Raw genomic sequence first — 21,106 nt, 5'->3', positions numbered from 1 at the left:
CTCTTGGTTCTGAAGCCTGAGGAGTGAGGGCCCTAAAGTCTCATAGTCCTTCATTAACCATCCCCGTCTCTAACACGAGAGGAACAAGCAGAGTGTGAGCCATTCCTGCAGCAAGCACGGGCCTTCCCTTAGGAGGGAGATGTGTTCCCCAGGCTGCTTCCCGCTGCAGGACTCGCACTTCTGTGGGGGGGGAGGGGTGGGTAGACTCTGAAATTCCCAGGAACCCAGTGGACTAGCAACTGCACCGATCACCAAGATCGGAATATGCAACATCAGCCTCAGGGCTAACATCTGATCCTTAAATAAGCTTTTTAAATAGAAGAGATTTAAAAAAATGTCACATTTGCCTAATAAGCCAATCCTTTCTCATTGTTTTTGATGGGAATGGCACTTTCTGGTCCTCAGGACTGACTTGGCTTTGCCATAGCCGTGGTGCTTACACGGCCCGCGGTTCCTCTCTCCTCCTTCGTGTCTGAAGCACTGACAGCCGGCTCTGGCAGGTGGCGCACACGGGCAGCCGCCCCTGGGCTTCCGACCTCTAGTGGCTGGACCAGGGACGGAACAGCCTTAACACCCAGAAGCCCTGAGCTAGAGGCAGGAACCCAGGGAGTGTGCGCTGCATGTGGACGGACTTTTTCTTGCTAAATGACTGTTGTGAGCAGACTCTCGAAAACTGTCACCGGTTACACAGAAATCCTGTCCTGTCTGGAGTAGTGAGCTCCGTCCCTGAGCCCAGAATGATTTTCAGGTGGTTAGTAGAACTTCCGGGAAATTCTTGGGAAAGGCATTTTGTGCCTCTCGAGCGTCTGTCTCACTGTCTCAGTGGGCTGGGCCCATGTTGTCCGTGACGCTCTACAGCCAGGAGAGGGAGCATCTCGGAAAGCCTGGGGGAGGGCCACTGGGCCAGCCTCCATGCAGAAGCAGAGCAAGTACGAATACGACCTGTTGGGTTTTATTGTTCAGGTGAACATAAGATCCACTTTATCCCGGGAATGATTGGTCCTTTTCTGGGTGTGACGCTGGTCCCGCAGCCAGAAGTGCGCAATATCATGATTCCCATCTTTCATGACATGATGGACTGGGAGCAGAGGAAAAATGGCAGCTTCAAGCAGGTAAGATGGCACCTGGCAGGCTCGGGGTGCTCTCCTGCCGGGAAGGGGACTGGGTGGCCAGGCGGAGGTTCCTGTGGGGATGGGTTGTAGCTTGGCCATCTGGAATCCTGTTCAAGGGTGTTCTGTCACTTGCTGGCCAGAATTGATTTGTGGGTTTTCCTCATAAAGTTAGAGGCCAGAAAAGAATCAGAGAAAAGGAATGAATGTCATGTGAAAGGCACTTTCTGACCAAGGGGAGAAGGACTGTCACCTCCCGGTTAATTCAGGAGAGGGCCCTGGGAGGGTGGTGTTTCCTCTCTAGGGATCCCCAAGGTGTGTGTCCGGGCATTGCTAGGGCTGGGGCCCTGGCCTGGTGGCTTCTCACGGCTCAGGAAGCCGGAATTTCACAGACTCCTGCACAGAGGGTGGGTCCGGGCGGGGTGCGCCTTTGGCTTGACTGCTGGCTGCGGCTTGTCCCTCGGCACCGTTCTGCCGCCTGAGGTGGAGGAGGCCGCCCCGCCTCAGAGCTGTCTCCGGGGACGGTCTCCTGTGCTTTTCTTCCTTAGAACCACCATGTTGTGTGGGACACGGTGGGTTCACAGAGATGAGCATCAAAGCTGACGTCCATGGAGCACCTCCCAGGGCTGGGCACGGGGCTGAGGAAGCGCGTTAGCCCCTACGGCTCACACGTGAGGGCGCGTGGGCGTAGGGAAACATTTTGTCCGGAAGTAGGCAGCTGGCATGTCACAGGAAGTATGCTTGTTGAATGAATGCATAGTGAGGCGTCGCTTCAGGAATCTTGGTTCTAGTAATAAGTCACCCCTCAGACTAAAGTGGTCAGTGTTGCCAGCTAGGACCTGCTGTGGCTGAAGAACTTCGCGTTCGCCTGGGTCATGGTTTCTGCTCACACGGACCCTCAGCACCAGGTTGGATTTCTCAGCCTCTCCTGACCTTTTCCTGTATCGGGCCGCAGAGGGTGATGAAGCCATGTCCCCACCCCTCCCTCGCCGGCTCCTCTGCCTCACAAAGAGGTTCTAGCTCTTGAATGGCGTCCGAACCTCCTGGGCGGCTTGTTGCTGCCTCCCCGCGGCGTTTCTGATGCAGTGGCGCCTGAGAATTTGAATTTCTAACAAGATCTCTGGGCCTGGTGCTCTGGCCCAGGGACCCGTTTTGGGAACTGCTCTGCCCACGTGCACTGTTGAGTCTGCTGCTCCGGGCCCTCCCCACCTTTGCCCTGTTGGGAAGCACAGTCTGCCTGCACCGCATGCGTGAGGGGAAATCCCTTGTTACGCACAGACCCGCTTCCCCGCGAGGCGGTGCCAGCTGGCTGACAGTGAGACCAGCTCCTCCTGACGTCACATAACCCAGGACAGGTCCCTGCCGATGCCTCCTCTGTACACAGAGAGCGTGCAGGGCACCAGCCCCGCACGACCCCGGCCTCAGCTTGCTGTTTCCGGTGAAGCGTATATTCAGGCAGCTCACTCCTCAGGCCGAACGTAACTGTGGGAGTCCCTGCCCTGACGTCTCGTTTTCTGCTGCTGGGATTTCAGGCACCGTAACTGCCAGCAGTGAATTTCCTAATTCAATTATTCTTTTCTTAGTTCATTGCCTTAGGACTCTTTGGCCCTATTGGAGTGAGAAAATGTTTCTGTTACAGTTAATTATTAAATGCAGCCATGCCGTTTTTTGTTTATATGAAATATCTATATAAATAATGCCACGATACCACATTCTCAAGGCTAATGAAGGGTTTAAGGTTTTTCTCTCATCACGGACAGCTAATCTCTCACCTCAGAGTAACCCTAATGGAGCCCGTTGGGAAAATGGCTGAAGGCAGGGCCCTGCTGGTGACCCCAGCGCTTAGGTCCTGGGGGACATGGAGGGGAGCCTTCTTTCCTGAAGGAGAGTCTCTGCAGGAAATACCTCCCTCGGCCCAGCCTAATGGTGGTCAGAGTGGGCCCAGCCCAGCTCCCTTCTTTGTAACTGGCTGGCTGGAGGGTAGTGTTCTATACGTACAGATTATTTTCAATGAACATTTTTTTAAGAAAGAAAAACCTTTGACAAAGGTTTTGGATCCAAAATAACGTTTCTCTCCAGGGAGTCCTCGCCTTTTGCCCCTGGACTGGAAAACAGTACAGTGCCTGGGAACTGTAAGTTCCAACTCTTAACACCACTGGAGGGGGCCTTCCTGGCCCGGAGGCAACGTGGCTTCTCGGGCTGAGACGAGCCTGCCTCCCTGGGATTTGTCTGGTGCAAAGGCCCTCACCTGCCGCAGGGCCCGCCGGGTCACCACGTCTCTGCTTCCCTCCAGGTGGAGTCCGAGCTGATCGACAAGCTGGACAGCATGGTGTCGGAAGGGAAAGGCGACGAGAGCTACAGGGAGCTCTTCGGCCTGCTGTAAGCTGCTCAGCCCCAGGCACCCTGCGTTGGGGGAGGGGTGAGAGGGCTGATGCAGGGGAGGGGCAGGCTTCAGAGGGTGGGTGTCAGGAGAGACCTGGGTTCCTAGTGGGGGCAGGGATCCCCTGCTGTCCATCAAGAAGTGGCGCTGTGACAGCAGGCTCTCTGAGACGGCCATGGCGGCTGCGGAGGCCAGAGGGCGCTGCATGTCTTCATCGCAGGCGCTGTGTCCAGTGGGCAAACAGCTCCGGGGGACTTCACGGGACTTCACGAGGGCTCGGTGCTGCAGGGGTGAAAGCCCTGCTTGTGTGAGTGTGCAGTTGGCTTGAAAACACTGACATGGATGTTATGACTTGAGCAAGGCCGTGTGCCTTACAAAACAGGAGGTCGTACCGATGACGTCAAGGATGCTCCCACCATTCATGGCTCCTGGCTTGAGTTCATGGAGGCCAAGAGTCTTTAAGGACTAAGTCCGCAAGGAGGGACTCCGGGGCCGTGGTCCTCCCAGACAGATACTGATGTCGGATATTTTATCTTTCTAAACAAAATCTTAAGACTGACAGCTCTAGTCTCCTCCCCCCTCATTTCCAACTTGAAGATTTTCTTTGTTTTAGCGCCGTATTGAAGACAACCCTGTAACGACGTAGTTTTCCAGTAATAATGCTGCACATCTGCTTACAACCTTATGCTGCGCAGAATGTGTTGGTGTTCCCTGTTTAATCCTCATGACACAGCGGGTGGCAGGCAGAGCAGGGCTCACCCTGCTGAATGGAGGTGATGAGACAGCCAGAGCCTGGCAGGCGCCCTTGCCCTCGGCTGCCCAGCAGCAGGAAGCATCTCGGGGGCGGTCCAGGTCCTTGGTTTGAGGGGGAATCTTTCTGTCTGCCATGCCCGCTTTGTTCCTTGACGAGGCACGCAGTGAAATGTGAATTCATCTGAAATTTAAGTCTGTGAAAGTGCATCCATCTCTCAGCATTGGTCGCTTAGCTGAAGCTGTTTCTAATTGTGGAGTAAGACAAAGAAAGCTCTTCCTGAGCTGCTAGCGGATGACCTGAGTACAAAGAGAAGACGTAGCACAGAAATAACTTGCAGTTAAATTACCTGCCCAATAGTGCCTCACAGCCCTTCCAGTCGTGTCTGAGCGCTGGAAGCCACTGGAACATGGAGCAGCATTTCCCACTTGGTGTTTTGGGGGAGGCTGTAGGTATGCTAGACAAAAGAATAAGTGGGCCACGGGCTGATTCGTTTAGAAAAGTCCCAACTGAACAAAATGGAACAGGCCTCTGTAATTGTAGAATTTCTCAAAGCCCTTAATGTGCAGAAAGAGGTGAAAGTCTCCAAAAGGAGGGTGCGGTGCTCAGCACTTCCCATGCTTGTTTGCTCACAAAACACCTCTCCCTGTCGCCAGCACAGGTTGGGGGATGCTGACACAGTCGTGTTATCCATGTGGGCCAGAGGCCAGAGCCAGTGGTCCTGCCTTCTCTTCTAGTCACATGGGGAGCCTCACTTTCCCAGAAGTCTCCGCTCAGACTGTCATCCTCACAGCAGCATTAACAGCCGCCAGCTGTGGGTGTGAGTCCCCAGTGGTGCGCCCTCAGCTCGGCCTGCCAATCCGGGGACTTTCCATGAGCGTAAGGAGCAGGGACAGTATGGACGAGAGTCGGGAGAGGCCTGTGGGAGGCAGAGGCTCTCGAAGGCAGGCTCTTCGGAGAAGCCAGAGGCCGTCTGAGGTAGTGGGGCCTGGGCTGGAGTGAGAAGAGGACCTGGGCACTTCGCTCTGGCTCTGGCACGTTTTGCGTGGAGCATCCCCGACGGTAGAGGTGCTGGTGTAGCTCCCGGGGGAGGGAGGGTGCTGGGCCCTCGCGCCTGGCGGGAATCTTTCGCTGGTGTGTGAAGGGTTGATTTGTATGTTCGCTGAAGATGGTGCTAAGCAGTGATCGAGGCCGTCAGCCAGTTGGCAAAGCCAGGCCCCGCCCTCAGTGGACTCGTACTCAGCTGCTTCCTCAGAACAGACCTCACAGCGTGCACTGGGAGGGGCCAGGGCTTTGAAACCCCGCCCTCGGTTCAGTGGCATTCTTGGGGCCTCGTACAGGAAAATGGAAAATATGTTTATTTGCTGTTGCCGGTTCAGTAATTGCCTTGTCCTTGCTTTGTGCTGCGTGGAGTAGAACCCAGCTGTTTGGGCCCTACCCCAGGTAAGGCTGCGGCGTGGTGAGTCTGCTGTCTCCAGACCTGCCACGGGCCCCGGGCCTCCAGGTCCCCCTCCTGTGCCCGGGGAAGGCTCACGGACTGTGTTGTGTTTGTTTCCCTCACGCGCCCACGCAGCCTGCTGGAGAAGATTGAACAGGAAACATGGCGCGAGACCGGCATTTCCTTCGTGACCTCAGTCACACGCCTCATGGAGCGCCTTCTGGACTACAGGTATGGCTCCGGCGCCTCCTGGCCGCAGGGTACTCTCTCTAGCGGGGCATCCCTTGACCTTGAAGCTGAGACCAGGTGCCACTCGGGGAGGGCTGCTTTGGTGTTGCGTGCCATCGCCAGTCATTAAGAATCTATTAATGGCCAAGCAGGGTGGAGGGAGGGCTCCTTCCTGGGATCCCTCCTGATACTGGGCACCTGTTCCCAGGAAACACCCAGAATATGCCGCCATCTGACTTTCCTTCAGAGGCGTGGGCTCAGCAGGGACGGGGAGGAAAGCAAGGCCGGGACTGGCTGTGGCGCTGAGTGTGGCCTCCCTCAGCCCTGTGGCAGGTGGGCAGGGAGTGCTGCCTGGGACAGAAGTGTGACCCAGGAGGACTTGCGGTTGGCATTGCCATCGTCCGGGGACCCCACCCTTCCATGCCTGTGTTCTCTGCTTAGAGTCTGCTTCTGTCTGTCCTTTGGTGCCGGCCGTGAGCAGATAGAGGAAGCGGGCTGAGTGAGCTCGGTCTGTCCGTTCTGGTCAATCTGAGATTCATGTGAAATTGGCTTTTGCATGAATACCTGCTTTCTCCGTCACTTCATGGCTTTTGAATTTGTCTAAAAATGACAGTGAAGCTACCACGACAGCCTCGGTTGTCCTCTGAGCAGAGTGCGGGTGCAGAGGCTGAGGGGCCTTTGGAACTTAGAGGGAGATGCTGGGAGAGAGGAGGAATGGAAGGGAAACAGCCCCGAGCAGTAGCTCCGTCTCCTCTGTGCTACAAGACACGGGGAGCGTTTTCAACCCACGGCAGGAAATGTGAGCGAGGTCTGCCCCATCGCTGCTGCGGAAGGGAAGCGCTGCTGCACCAAGAGCTTGCTGAGCAGAGGACTCGGCGTCCAGGGCAGGGCTGGGGGTGGACGTGGGATTCTTGAGGAAAGTGCTCGCATCTTGAGCTTCCCCTCTTCCCATAGCAGTTGTGCTTGTGTGAGCTTCAGACCCTTGTTCCGGGGCCTCATGAGGTCACAGGTGACCTTTGGGGAGTCGGAGCAGAGGACTGACTTGTTCATACCACAGACCAGGATAGCTAGTCTTTGCTGCACCTGCTGCCACCGGGGAGGAAGGGAGACAGAACTCCTGGCCTCTTCCTCACGACAGCGCTCACTAGCACCGGCCCTCTCCACTGTGGCTGCGGAAAGAGCAGACGCTGCTTTCTCGGGCTCCGGGCCTAGCTCTAGCTGCTTGCGCTTGCCCCGCCTGCCTTGTTCTCCCCCATTCCTGTCTCAGTGGTAGTACCTACAACACAAAGTTCAGACTCTTTCCCAGGACGTCAGAGGCTCTTCATAAACTGGTCTTCGCCCACAGCTCCAGCCCCACCCCCTGCCAGTCCCCATTCCCCACGCCCTGCAGCTCAGCCTCCCAGTGTGGCTCCTTGTTCGCACCCCCAGCGAGAAGGCCTCCCCAGGAGCTTAGCCGGCTGTCTCTGCACACCTCTTTCGGAGCATGTCACCTGGATGATGACCTGTGTCACCTTTCTAACTCATCTGGCAGAAGAGCCAGCTCCTGGAGGACAGCAACCTGGTCCTTGCCTCCCTGGCTCCCCGTATGGACTCTTGAGAGTCCCTGGCAAGTGCAATGCACAGACTCTCAATTGGATGAACGTACTGTAAGGTCATGCAGGACCGAGGAAGTCTCTCCCACCCCAGTACAGTTTAGTTCAACAAGAACTTACTAAGAGAATAGCTGTTTCAAGCTCAATATACATTTATCTTTACAAATAAGCGATCAGTAGTACTCCTGAATGCCTTGAAGCTCTAGTGTGAGAGCTCTGTCCTGGCACGAACCATAGGTACTCAGAAGCAGCTCTTCAACTTCTGCATGAATCCCAGACATTCCGTGTTGGATAGAGAAATGCTCATCGGTAGCCACCGTGTTTCCCAGGTTAGGAAGCAAAGCCCTAGAAGGGCGCTCTTGGTCCCTGGAAGACAGGACAGAGCCAGCGTTGCCGGGCCCGTGGGCTCTAGCAGAACCTCCACCTGGCGGAGGCAGCTGGAAACCAGGGAGCCTTCCTTTCCCGGCCCCCTGCCGGCACACGTGCTGGGGTCCAACCCCAGCAGGTCCAGGGGTCCCCAAAGGTGTGGACGGAGTCAGCAAAGAAGGAATGACACGGAGACAGCGTTCAGTTGATCAGCAGCCTAGCCAGGATCTCTAGCCAGGATCTCCAGCCAAGTTCTGGTTAGGATCTCCAGCCAGGTTCTGTGTCCATGTTCTCTTGCTAGGTTCTCCAGCCAGGTTCCCCAGCCAGGTTTGGTCACCAGATTCTGTAGCTAGGTTCTTCAGCCAGGTTCTGGCTAGGTTCTCCAGCCAGGTTCAGTCACCAGGTTCTAGCCAGGTTCTCTTGCCATGTTCTATCCAGGTTCTTCAGCCAGGTTCTGTCTCTAGGTTCTGTGGCCAGTTTCTGTCCAGGATCTTTTGCCATGTTCTCTCGCTAGGTTCTGTGTCTAGGTTCTGTCTCCAGTCTCTGTGTCTTGTTACATCTGTATTTATACCAGTTGATTCAATCGTATCAATCTCTATTCTAAAGGTTAGGGCGTTTCTTATCTCCATTCCAGGGAGTAAAGATTATGTAGCTTAAGCATGATTGTTCGTAGTTAAAGTGATTAATTACCCGCCTGGCACTTAGTTAAGGGGTTTTATTCCCTCCCTAACGTCAGGGGAAAATCCCTACCTGGGGAAACAACCTTTCTCAGAGAGGTGACCTTGGTTAAAACACATAGTGCCAAGAAGGTGAGCAAACATATTAAGAACAGTATGCCATATATGCCAGGTCCCTTGAAACAGCAAGGATGGACCGGCTCCCGGCACACACGGGGCTGCCCAGCCACTGTGGTAGGCACAGGCAGCCACCACACAGCCATAGCCAGAGGCTGCAAGGCCTCTTTTAGGAGAGTCCTCCCTGCCCATCTTCCGGTGGAGCATCAGGAAAGCAGTTCCGGTTGGAGAGCCTCCCAGTCGGGTGGGTCCCCACGATGCCTCCTGGGACTACAGCTGGGCGTGTTGTCCCCGCGGCCCCGCCTCACGCCTGGGCCCTCCCCTGCGCTCTCCTTGCAGGGACTGCATGAAAGGGGAGGAGACGGAGAACAAGAAGGTCGGCTGCACGGTGAACCTGATGGTGAGCGGACACGCCCTTCTCCTCCAGCACGCAGCCGCCAGCGCGAGGTCGTCAGGAACCCGTTCCGGGCCTCTTGGAGCGGGCATCTCCCCAGTCCTGCTCCCACTGGGAAGGAATGAAATGAGCTGCTCCTTGGGCAGAGCTCCAGCCTGGCCTCTTGGCGGGCCCCCCGCCCTGACCTCCCCTCGCTCCCAGCCTCACTGGCACTCCTCCCCTTCCTCACTGCGCGAGGCTCCCGGAGACCTGCTGGTGTGCCCTCCGGTGGGTCCTGTCCTGTTCCGGTTGGTGCTCCCCAGCTGCCCCCACTGCTGCCCAGCAACCGGGGCTGGGGCCAGCCGCCTGGAGCTCAGGGATGGCCGCCCACCTGTGTGTGTGCTCCCTTCTCTCTCACAGAACTTCTACAAGTCGGAGATTAACAAAGAAGAGATGTATATTCGCTACATCCATAAGCTTTGTGACATGCATTTGCAGGCGGAAAACTACACAGGTGAGTGCGAGAGAGAGAGCCGTGCCTCCCGGTGAGGACCGACTGGACGGGTAAGCACAGCTGGCAGAGATGGCGCTGGCTGGTGTCTGCCAGACCTTGGCAGCGTGCCGGGGCCTTGCTGCCCCTCACCTCCTTCCCCTCGACTCCTTGGTAACGTGGTGGAGAAAGCAGGCAGAACTCCCACCTGTGCCTGCTGCCATGTGCTCTGCCTGCTCCAGTCTCCATGCCTCCTGGGTGACTTCCGGGTTCTGCTGCTCCAGGTTCGAGCGTCCTGAGCCCTGCCCCTCCTCATGCAGGCCTTTCTAAGCACCTGCACAGGGGAATCGGGTGCGGCCATGACACAGGAGCACGGCCTCGCCCATGGAGCTCCCAGGGGACGTGCAGAGGGCTTTCTGGCAGCCCTTCCGCTGCACCTGCATTTAACCCACGACAGAGGCCTTTCCTCACAGAACACGTTTAAAAGCATGTGACTGCCTGTCACACTGTTCACTGAGCCCTGCTCTGAGTCACCTTATGCCATAGTTCCCCCCACAGCCACCTGCTTCACTGTGACCAGCCGCTCCCTCTCAGCCCTTGGGCCACAGGGCTTACATGTGTGCGCTAGACAGGAAATCCAAGCTCTCATCCACAAACATCGATGAAATTAGATGGACTTACTGAAACAATCCTTTTCCCTGTCTCTCGATGTTAGAGTGTTGGGCACAGAAGCCACCTTTTCTGACTACACGGCCTGGCCAGAATTAAGTGATGGCAGGACTGACTCCCCTTCTCTGCACCCACTTCCCCCCGTGACCCCAGCACCCCTCCAGGAGGGCAGCGAAGGGCTGGCCGACCGTTTCCACGCGTCACTAGTGGCCTCAGGAATGACACCCAAGGAGAATGTGTTGTTTCCTAAGGTTCAGAGGCAGGACGTGAGTGCCCAGGGGCTTGTCCCGGAGAGAAGGCTTCCCCATCCAGGAGGAGGCCTGTGCCTCCCTGGGCAGGAGGGTCCCGTGGCCGGAGGACAGGCAGAGCGGCCAGGGTGAGGAGGAGCCTGCAGGCGAGTGGGCCTGGCCAAAATGGGAGTGGGCCACAACATAATTCGAACTGAGGTTCTTAGTCATGAGGAACAGGCCTGAGTGGGACCTCGAAGGCCAGGCTGAAGCTAGAACTCACTCACTTTCCAGTAAGAGAGAAGCCACTGAAAATGAGCAAGTAGAGCTGGAAAGAGCAGATGGGGTAGAGAGGACCCCAAGCAGCAGCTGTGATTCCCTGTGGCTCACCCCGTGGAATTTAGGGAGCAGGGTCTGTAGCGCTGTTTACATCACCTCTCCCCCTGGCCCACATGAGGGCGAGGTGGCGCTGGGGCTCTGCCCTGGGTCCAGATCAACGCTCGGTTCCTCGGGGATGGAGCTTCTGGCTGCGGCCATCACACATTTATCACCACTCGCACCTCCTCGCACTGGTCCTTCTAGAAACAGGAGGAATAGGAGAAGGGCCCTTCCCAGGGCCATGCAGAGACCAGAAAGTGAAGGTGGAGGCATCGAGGCCGGCTCAGGGAGGGCAGAGAGAAGCCTGGTCAGTGCTCACTCCTAAGAGCCAGTACCGATGAGCTTGGACAGGAAGCTCTAGTCACCTGAGCAAAACAAGAAGAAAGCCACCCGGGCTCTCACATGTCCATTCTGCCGAGCGAGGCACCTGTGCACCGGCTCCCGGTCCCTGGGCCAGCCGTCCTCTGGAGCCAGAGCGAGTGACCAGGCCGTGGGGGGAGGCGTCTCCCAGGGCCTCGGCCCCTTCGTGCTGCGGTCAGAGGTCGTCGGCTGGGCAGCTCCTGTGTCTCCCCTTTGGTACCCAGGGCCCCTGACCTGGACGGCACGGTCCTTGACCTCCACGTTGCCCGCCCCACAGAGGCTGCGTTCACTCTGCTCCTGTACTGCGAGCTGCTGCAGTGGGAGGAGCGGCCGCTGCGGGAGTTCCTCCACTACCCGTCGCAGAGCGAGTGGCAGCGGAAGGAAGGGCTGTGCCGGAAGATCATCCACTACTTCAGCAAGGGCAAGGTGGGCCCGGCTGGGTGCCGCGGGACCCTTGGGCGGTGGCTGCGGGGGTGGGGGTGGGGGGGTAGATCCCCGGATGTGCACCACATTTGCAGGTGGCGTGGTTTTCTCTTGGGTGGGGGCTGAGGGGGTGAAAAATCAGTTTGGGGAATAAGACAACTCCACACACCGGCTTTCCATCCATCAATGCTGAAGCTCCTGCAGCAGGGCTCCTGGGCCCCCACTTCCGTTTGCGACCTGTGGCTTCTAATCCGCCGTGACATGGGCTGTGAAAGGAATGGGTCTGAGCCTCTTAGGTGCCTGCTCTTGTCTGGATTTCTCTCCCGCAGCGCAGCCCCCTTTTCCTTGGGGTGATGCCCCCTCAGGCCGGGTGCTGTGGATTGGCAGGCATCGTCCATCAGCACTGGCTCCGACTTCCCTGGGGATTCCCGCCCTCCAGCCCTGTCTCTGGGAGAGCTCCTGGCGGACCCTCTACCCCCCACCCCCCTGCTTGTGGCCGACACTGGGGAGGCGGGAGCGCTTGCTTGTCGAGGGGCGCTTCCGTACTCCGCCTCGAGCATGTCCTAGAGACTGAATGGCACCCTCAGGGAGCTAGAGTGGCCGAGCCCCTGGCTTGAATGGAAATTTTAAATGAATTTTTCATCATAAAAAAAGAAAGATTTAAACATGAATGGCTTTTGCCCATAAATCAGAAAACATTTATTGGTTATGTGTCTCTCTAAAAATCATTTAAAAAACATCCTTGGGTGAGGATTTTAAAAAAGCCCAGGCCCACCAGTTTTCCAGCACGGCCGCTGAAGGCCGGCAGGGTACTGAAGCTCTTGGGCCGCAGGTAACGGGTGGGGAGGGCTTAGAGCAGCAGGCTGCACTTCGGGGCAGAGCACTGAGCCCAGGACGGGGAGACTGCGCTGCCGGAGCCGCTGGTGCAGGCAGAGCCCTTCAGCCCGCAGGGGCCTCCTCCCCTCAGTGAACGGTCCGCACACGGCTCAGCCGCTCAGCCGCCCTGTTGTGGGCCCTTGGCTGAAAGCTGCCTGAGCAGCACTTGGAGCCAGGAGTGTGCCCCCCGGAAGGCTGGGCTCTGGGGGTGCAAAGGCCTTCTAGCTCCCTGAGGCCAGAGGCGTTGTATTGGGGCAGGGAGTCAGGGTCTATTTAAAATTCTCTTTCTTGCCCCGACCGGTGTGGCTCAGTGGATAGAGGTCGACCTGGGGACTGAAGGCACATGCCCAGGTTGCAGGCTCGATCCCCAGTGGGGGGCGTGCAGGGGGCAGCTAATCAATGATTCTCTCTCATCACTGATGTTTCTATCTCTCTCTCCCTCTTCCTTCCTCTCTGAAATTAATAAAAATATATATTTTTAAAAAATAATAAATAAAATAAAATTCTCTTTCTTTTTTCCAATCTTTTTAATTGGACCTGCAGTTTTTGATCCATTAGGCATTAATCACTTCGAAGGATAGAAATAATACGCTCTTTTTGAGAAACATAAACCCAAATGAGATATTATTATCCTTCTCCCTGGTGGTTTTTTAAATAGTGTTTTTAAAAAACATAGTCCTTATTACTCATACTGAAATATTTATGGATGAAATGATGTGAGATTTGCTTCAGAAACTATAGGGAGGAGTCAGTGGGTGGGGCATGAATGGTACAAGACAGGCCATGAATTGATCATAGTTGAAGCTGGGTGATGTGTACCTAGCCTTTCATTCTTCTGTTCTGTTTTTCCATATGCTTAACATTTCCTATAATATAAAGAATTTAAATCGTATTTAGATGTTGAGGAGAAGAATCTGGCTGAAATGACCAGTGATTCCCAGTTTAACCAAGAGAAAAAGCACTGTTTTAAAAAAAGAAATGGCCCAGCCGCCGCGGCTCCGTGGCTGAGCGTCAGCCTGTGAACCAGCAGGTCATGGTTCCATTCCTGGTCAGGGCACAGGCCCGGGTTGTAGGCTCGATCCCCAGTGTAGGGTGGGCGGGAGGCAGGCAGTCAATGATTCTCTCTCATCATTTATGTTTCTATCTCTCTTCCTCTCCATTCCTCTCAAATCAATAAAAATATTTTTTTTTAATTTTTAATGAAAAGAAGAAATAGACAATATTGCTCTACAGTGGAGGCCATTACAGCCCTCCTCAGGCCTGTTCAGTGGGTTGTCACCATAACAGGAGCTGCCACAGAAGCAGCTGGGCCTGGCTAGGCAAGGACGACCTGAAGCCACTTTAGATTTGAATCTTTCACCCTGGTTGGTTTAGCTCAGTGGACAGAGCGGACTAAGGGTCCCGGGTTTGATTCCAGTCAGGTTTGGTTTCCATACTTGTTTCCGAACCTACATAATCTTACTTTAAAAGTCATTGTTTCCTTTATTAACCCATTAAATAAATCTTTATTGTTTACCTGTGCATGCCTAGTTCTGTTCTAGGCTCTGAGGATAAAGTAAATAGACAAGGTCCCAGGCCTCTTGCAGGCCATCCTCTAACTGAGGCTCACACAACAGCAAATGTAACTAGTGTTTGACAACTTCCCCTTCAGGTAAGGAAACAGGGGAGGTGCCTGCCCCTCCAAGCAGCCAGGGAACGGCCTCTGGGAGCAGGAGGCACTTGCGTGGAAGCCGGAAAGCCGCGCTGCAGAGCCTGAGTGCTCTGCGCTGGGCGCTGCAGATGGGTTTGCGCAGATGGTCTGTGTGGCAGGAGGTGCAGGAGGCCGTGGCTGTGCCCTCCGCTGTGGGTGAAGTGGGCTTGGGCCTTCCGAGGCGCCTGAGGCGCTCAAGCCTTGTTCCTGTTCCTGATGCAGAGCTGGGAGTTTGGCATCCCTCTGTGCCGGGAGCTGGCGTGTCAGTACGAGAGCCTCTACGACTATCAGAGCCTCAGCTGGATCCGGGTGAGCTTTGCCCCTGCCCCCCCCCGCCCCCCCGCCCCCAACCCCGGCTCTCCTGGCCGCGGGTTCTGAGAGCGTTCACTGCAGGCCCAGCCCTTCGCTTTAGTGCTGTTGGGCGTTAGGGAGGAGCAGAGGCCAGGTTTCGGCCTTCGAGCCCCTTGCCATTTGGCTGGGGAACCAACATGCACTTGGTCAGTGATTGTCACTCTGGTGCTCAGGGGTGAGCAGCATACACCAGTGGAACGGCTTCCAGGAGGAGGTGGCAGCCCGACCTCACGGAGAAGCCCTTCCTGAAATGATTTGCTCAGGGACGCGTCATCTGAAAACGCTGTGCGGTCGTCCCCTGCTGTGGCTTGTGGTCCCTCTCAGTGAGGCCAAGGCCTCATTCTCCCTTCTTTACAGCAGAATATCCAAAACTTAGGTGAAATGCCCATGGACTTGGAAGGCCGCCAGGAGGTTTTTCCTGGCTGCCAGTGCTGGGCTCGGAGTCCTGGCAGCTGCTGAGTTCATGCAAGGGAGGTCCGCAGTTGCAGCTCGCCCTCCTGCACCCTGCTCAGTGCGGCGAGCTCTGCTGCGTTCCTGGCCCGCTCGGGACTTGGGCCTGTGTAGACATGGCCCTCTAGCATCAGCTTCTCCACTGGGCCTTGAAGGCCTCTGCTTCCGGCAGGCTGGCTCCATTGAATGCCTTAGAGCTGCCTTCTCAAAGTCCAGGGAGTGTTTCTGAATGAAAGCTTACTGCCGTGGAAATGCTAGGCATCACGGCCAGTAGCTCAGCTTTTAAAGTTTCAAGTCTCCTAAATTGGAGCCCGTACCAGTGACGCTGGCAAGTGAGCCTTCCTTAGCCTCGTTAGTCCCACGATAGATCAAGAGCCATGCAGGTGGACTGATGCAAACTGGTGCCGAGAACTGCTGTTAGCCCCTTGTCCGCAGCACCTGCCAGGGTCAGGTGCAGTGTCATTCAGAACCAGAAACCCAGGGGAGGGGCGTGTGGCTGCACGTGTGCATGTCTGCCCCTGAGCGTGCAGGAAGCCTGCGTCTGTGGAACTGGGTCCGCCCACTGGGAAGGACACAGCACGGCCTCCCGGGGTGCAGGGCAGGCCTGCCCCCAACCCCCCCAATCAGGTGACAGTGGAAGAGGAGGGGCTTCCGGGGAGAGGCCGAGCATGGGTCTCATCTGGACCGAAAGACAGTGTCCAGTGGGCTGGGAGGACTTGCTCTGGACTAGCAATGGAGCCAACTGAAGGCAGCTTCTCACCCACAGAAGATGGAAGCCAGCTACTACGACAGCATCATGGAGCAGCAGCGCCTGGAGCCCGAGTTCTTCCGCGTCGGCTTCTACGGCCGGAAGTTCCCCTTCTTCCTCCGGGTGAGTCCCGTCAGGCGGTCACAGTGAGATCCGCTTCACAGGCTCCTGGGCAACCTGCCTGTCCTGCCTGTGTGTTTCTCACCTGGCTCCCTAGTCTGCTGCCTACAGTGCTTCTCTCTGAAGGACTGACCAGCCAATGAAGGCCCTCGGCTTTCGCTGCCCGGTCGGCCGGCTGCTCTAGACCCTGTTTGCTCTGGGTGCTAGTGAGCGCCTCCTGAACCAGGTCCCGCAGGACGTGACCAGGGCCTGAGCCTGTCACATCATGTGCAGAGCCTTCCCCCTCCTGCTCTCAGTGCCTGGCGTCCTCCATGTGCCTGCTCAGCCGGCAGCACCCAGTCCAGCCCTGACCTCACGGTAGGCCGGCCTCTGAGGGGTCTTCATGGAAGATGTAGGCTGTGTGGAGCTGTGGGCTTGGGACAACCCAAGGACAGTCCCCTTGCTCAGGGGCTGTGGGAAGCCTTTCTAGGCAGCTGTTTCTCTGCCCAGGTGAAGCAGACATTTCCCCCGCTGCCTGGAAGGCTGGGCTGGGACATGAACATGGAGGGACGACTGAGCATAGCCGTCCTCACACCAGTTGAGCAGCTGTGATTTCTCCTTTACTCAGCAGACCCAGAGGCTCCAGGTGGAGTCAGCTGTAGGCTGGAGCGGGGGGTGTGGTGGGGTGTGGGGGGGATTTGTCTTGCTCAGATGACCTCGATGGGCCTGTGGGCGGGCCCAGGGCTGCAGTTGAGACCTCAGGCAGCTCCGATTGCCCCCGGTCCCAGTGCTGACTACAGTTCAGTGCCCACGCGTCTCAGCACCTAGATGGGAAGGTTCAGAGACTCCTCGATATGTTTGGGATCCTGTCTCCTTGGAGAAATCACTTGAGCCAGTGCGCAGTGAGCTTAGTATCACGTCAAAGGTCAACTGTGCTCGTGCTCCTTTTAAAAAGCTGGTCTGCCAGTCACAGAGTCCAGGCCCTCCAGGCCTCAGATGGAAGGCAGGGCAGCTTGCACATCTCCTGGGTGAGAAGAAAATGATTTCTGTAGGAACTAATACTGACAGGGCACCAGCACACACTGCGATTCCAGCCACAGCCAGGATTCTGGTAGCAGAATGCGAGTGAGCCGAGGCCTCGGGGGGGAGGGGGGGCTGGACCTCCTCCACACGCGGGGCCTTCCAGCCCAGGCGTTTCAGAAGCGGCCGTTTGTTGCTCCGTCAGCATAGATGATACTGCAGCAGGGGGCAGAGGTCAGCAGAGGAGGAAGGAATTCTCCAGGAATTAGAAGCCAAATGCCTCTCTAGGAAGTCCTTTGACAAATGAATGATCCTGGCACTATAACTTACTTCTTTCTCATTTCATCTTTGCAAATTGTGCTTTATTGTCATTTTATTCTCCTTTTCAGTCCCACAATTTGTATATGATAAACCAAATTTTACTCCAGAGCATCAGCATTTTGGATATAGGTTACAAAATCACGCCCTGGTGTCCCCCATTTCTGTCCTGCCAAACAGGAGGTTTCGTCATGGTTCGACCTGACTCCCACCCGCATGCTCATGTCACAGGCACAGCAGTGTCTCGGGGCTCTCAGAGCGTTCTGAGAGCGGGACCTGGCACAGAACCTGCACCGGAGCCACCAGGTGCTGCAGTGACATCTCAGTTTCCAGATGTGGCTTCAAGGGGGCCAGGAATGGCAGAACAACAATGGGGTGTCAGTCTGTCCCTGTGTCCGCATGAGGCGCAGTCCCTAGGAATGAGGATTCATGCGTACAAATCGGGCTGGTCTGGCCACGTGCTGTGCTGCCTTCCCTTCTCTCCGCTGCCCAGTTCGTCTGCGGCAAATGGAGGAGGTCCCAGAGGAGGTCCCAGAGGAGGTAGCTGTTTGCCTGCCAGATGCAAGGACAGAGTGCAAGGCCGTGGCAGCGGGTCTGTCTCATGTCAGTGCTGGGCTCTCGCCTGCCTGAGCGAATGAAACTGACAATGAGCCTCAAGGTCAACGCTGTGTCCTTCCTGCTGCTGGGTCTCCCTAAACACATAGGCCATCGATTGCGTTAGCTCTGCCAGCTTGGTGCCTCTGGACCATCTGCCTGCCTCCCTTCACCACGTGAGGATCTAGGGGCGGCTCAGGCAGGAAGACACCGGCCTCCCTTCTCGGGGGAGTTCTTTCTCTCCGTTTGACCGTGAACAGATCCTGGTGAGGTGGTGCCTTTGGGAGTGGGTATGAAAAAGCCAGTTCTTCATAATTCCCTTGTCAGTTCTGCTTATCAGGCAAGGGACTTGGAAGTGGCTCTGTCCTTTGACCGCTGGTCTGTTCCACTGGAGCAGCCAGCTGGCTTCTTGTTTCCTTGATTTCCGTCCTGGTATTGCCCTTCCATTCTGAGCCATCAGACATGTGGCTTTGCCTGAGCCGGCTTCTCCTACAGAAAGAAGAGGGGGTGCAGATCCCACTCCAGACAGGCCGAGGTCCTCCATGGCCCAGCCTCGATCGTCCCCGCCCGCGAGGCATCTGCTGGCCTGTGGAACCTCTTCCTGTCTGTCCCCCGAGACATGCCAGGAGGGGCTGCCTGCCTCCCGCCACTTTGTCAGAGTGGGTCTGGCAGCGGCTGGGCAGGTAGAGAGTGTGACCCGCAGGCTTCAGGGGACTCCCCAGCAGGGGGCAGACAGAGCAGCGGGGTGAGGGTGCCTTGTCGTGACTTCAGTCCAGCAAGGGGAGAAAATGAGACCTCACTCAAACCGAATATGCTAGAGCACAGAAATGCGTACTTAGAATCCTATCAGTTTGTTCTGCGAGGCACTGGCAAAGGAATCGCTGCAATAAACAATTCCTGAATCCCTGCCGGCCACTGGGCAATGGCTTCTCCCGGCGCCAAAAGTGGCCCTTGAGCAGCACACACCCAGGCCGCCCAGTCTCCCCACGCCGCCCCCCCCCCCCCGCCAGTCCTCCACCTTCTCCAGCTGCGCCTCTGCCCGCCCGGCAGCACTTGCCCTGGTTGCCGCTGTACCCACACAGCTGCCCCTCCCCGCTCCTCTCTCCCAGGCTGACCCCGCTGGGCCTCAGGACGCTTTCAGAATCCCACCCCCACCTTGCACCCCTTCCCTGCACCCCTTCCCGGGTGCCCTCCATCCCCCAGCAGCTTGTGCCTCCCCGCTGCCACCTCCCAGTGCCCCCTGTGGGCAGGGACTGAGCGCTGCGCCCCGGCCTCGGCTCCTAGGCCTGGCTTGTGAGACCAGTAACCGCTGCGCCATGTGGAGGCGGGGCCGCAGGCGGCGCCCAGAGCGTGCTCTCCTCTCTGCGACAGAATAAAGAATACGTGTGCCGTGGCCACGACTACGAGAGGCTGGAGGCCTTCCAGCAGAGGATGCTCAGCGAGTTCCCGCAGGCCGTCGCCATGCAGCACCCCAACCACCCCGACGACACCATTCTGCAGTGCGATGCCCAGTGTATCTTTCCACGCCGCGGGGGAGGAGGGCGGGGCCCGTGAGGGGAGGCCCACAGTCAGCGGCCCCTCTGCCATGCCGTTGGCCTTGGAGGCTAGGTTACCCGTAGGTCCTGAACCAGAGCATGTCCTCATCACCGGGCCCACAGTCAGCGGGACTCGTGCCTCGCAGAGGAGGCCCTGGCTGCCCTTAGCCGTGGGGCGCCTAGTCCTCAGGGCCTCCGAAGGACCTCTGTCCCTCCGGCTGGCTGCTGCCCCCTCATCCTACTCTCTGAAGGGCCTTCCTAGGTGATCAGGAGCAGTCCCTGTACAGAGTGACTTGGGGTCCCACCGGGACTGTTGCCACAGGGACACTACCCGGTCTGTGCCCTGCTGCGCTCCCGCCTGCACCTGTTACTCTCCTGAGTACCTGTCGGGACTGAGGCGGGGCTTGGGGATGGGGGGCGGGCAGGAGATGGGAGCGCGTGTGGGAGTCTGAAGGCAACACTGGCCCCAAGGCCCTTCCACTGCTGCCTGGGAGCCCTCATGACAGTGGGTAGCTTGTTCGGGGGGTAGAGGGGCAGGTGGACACCCATAGGTTCTCTCCCTCCAAAGAATATTTTATTAAAAGATTGTTTTACAGTAAATAGTTCACTTACAGTGGGCAGGCCCAGGCCCCGGCAACTCTCTCACTCCTGTGGGCACCTTATTTCCCTGGCCCTTCTCCTTCTGGATTAGAGGGCACCAGAGTGCACTTGGCATTGACATCTCAGCTAGCTGAGTGCTCGGGAGACACGTGGCCTCGGGGAAGGGCTCAGGTCAGACTGGGTCTGACCCACCGAGGGCTGTCACCTCCTCCTTCAGGGACAGAGGCTGTGATGCTCCTCCTTCGGGGGTGACGTGGGCCAGCCCCTCAGGTTCACCTCTGGCAGATCTGGGTTCCCCTTCACTTCCTGCGCAGACTTGCAGATCTATGCGGTGACGCCCATTCCAGATTGCGTGGATGTCCTGCAGATGGACAGGGTCCCGGATCGCGTCAAGAGCTTCTACCGTGTCAATAATGTGCGGAAGTTCCGGTACGACAGGCCTTTCCACAAAGGCCCCAAGGACAAGGAGAACGAATTCAAGGTGACAGACTGGGAAGCGGGCAGCATCGGTGACCAGGGCAGGCTCCGCTCGCCAGGTCCTGGTCCCTGCGTCACCCTTCAGGCAGGCGGTGCGGCCAAGGTGGCCTAACGGCTGTCCCTGCCTGTGCCCGCCCCGCAGAGCCTGTGGATCGAGCGCACCACGCTCACCCTGACCCACAGCTTGCCTGGCATCTCCCGGTGGTTCGAGGTGGAGAGGCGGGAACTGGTGAGCCATGCGGCGATGGGGCTGCTCAGCCCGGCTTTGGGAGCTTCCTCTAAGGGCTGGAGAAGGGGCGAGCTGTGGTCCGCCGCCCGCCCAGGCCCCGCGGGCCCTCCTGTGCGGGGCCGTCGCCCCTTCTCTCAGTCAGGCCTCCACCACGAGGCAGCGCCCTTGCAGGCTCCCGCTCCCGGGGAGGAAGTGCCCTCCGCTCTGACCTCAGCCCTGTGCTCTTCCCATTCTCACGCCAAAGGGCCCAGGGTCCCGCCCACAGGAGCCCGGCGGGAAGCAGCTTCCAGGCCTGTGATGGGGGCGCTGCTGGGCCTGTGACCACACCGTGTCCTGTGTGCCCAGGTGGAGGTGAGCCCCCTGGAGAATGCCATCCAGGTGGTGGAGAACAAGAACCAGGAGCTGCGGGCCCTGATCGGCCAGTACCAGCACAAGCAGGTGCACGGCAACGTCAACCTGCTCAGCATGTGCCTGAACGGCGTCATCGACGCTGCGGTCAATGGAGGCATCGCGCGCTACCAGGAGGTGAGGGGGGCGCCCA

At 57.4% G+C, this 21,106-nt stretch overlaps 1 protein-coding gene across 3 annotated transcripts in view; it reads left to right on the top strand.

Annotated features, from left to right (window-relative positions):
- The window catches only part of DOCK3 (dedicator of cytokinesis 3), a 179,051-nt gene that overhangs the window by 142,421 nt on the left and 15,524 nt on the right, over nucleotides 1–21,106 (top strand). For 2 of the 3 annotated variants that reach the window (XM_081106292.1, XM_081106291.1), the window contains exons 32-44: nucleotides 964–1,112; nucleotides 3,403–3,488; nucleotides 5,657–5,683; nucleotides 5,814–5,909; nucleotides 8,998–9,058; nucleotides 9,452–9,545; nucleotides 11,433–11,581; nucleotides 14,367–14,453; nucleotides 15,712–15,816; nucleotides 19,096–19,237; nucleotides 20,174–20,340; nucleotides 20,479–20,565; nucleotides 20,911–21,090. In XM_081106292.1, the coding sequence (XP_080962418.1) occupies nucleotides 964–1,112; nucleotides 3,403–3,488; nucleotides 5,657–5,683; nucleotides 5,814–5,909; nucleotides 8,998–9,058; nucleotides 9,452–9,545; nucleotides 11,433–11,581; nucleotides 14,367–14,453; nucleotides 15,712–15,816; nucleotides 19,096–19,237; nucleotides 20,174–20,340; nucleotides 20,479–20,565; nucleotides 20,911–21,090 (1,430 nt within the window). The remainder of the gene's footprint in view (nucleotides 1–963; nucleotides 1,113–3,402; nucleotides 3,489–5,656; nucleotides 5,684–5,813; nucleotides 5,910–8,997; nucleotides 9,059–9,451; nucleotides 9,546–11,432; nucleotides 11,582–14,366; nucleotides 14,454–15,711; nucleotides 15,817–19,095; nucleotides 19,238–20,173; nucleotides 20,341–20,478; nucleotides 20,566–20,910; nucleotides 21,091–21,106) is intronic. The other variant, XM_081106290.1, reaches the window with a different exon arrangement.

Source organism: Myotis nattereri, assembly GCF_964212035.1.
Source record: "Myotis nattereri genome assembly, chromosome: 14".
NCBI classification, from domain to species: domain Eukaryota; kingdom Metazoa; phylum Chordata; class Mammalia; order Chiroptera; family Vespertilionidae; genus Myotis; species Myotis nattereri.
This window is presented reverse-complemented; position numbering and strand designations above follow the sequence as displayed.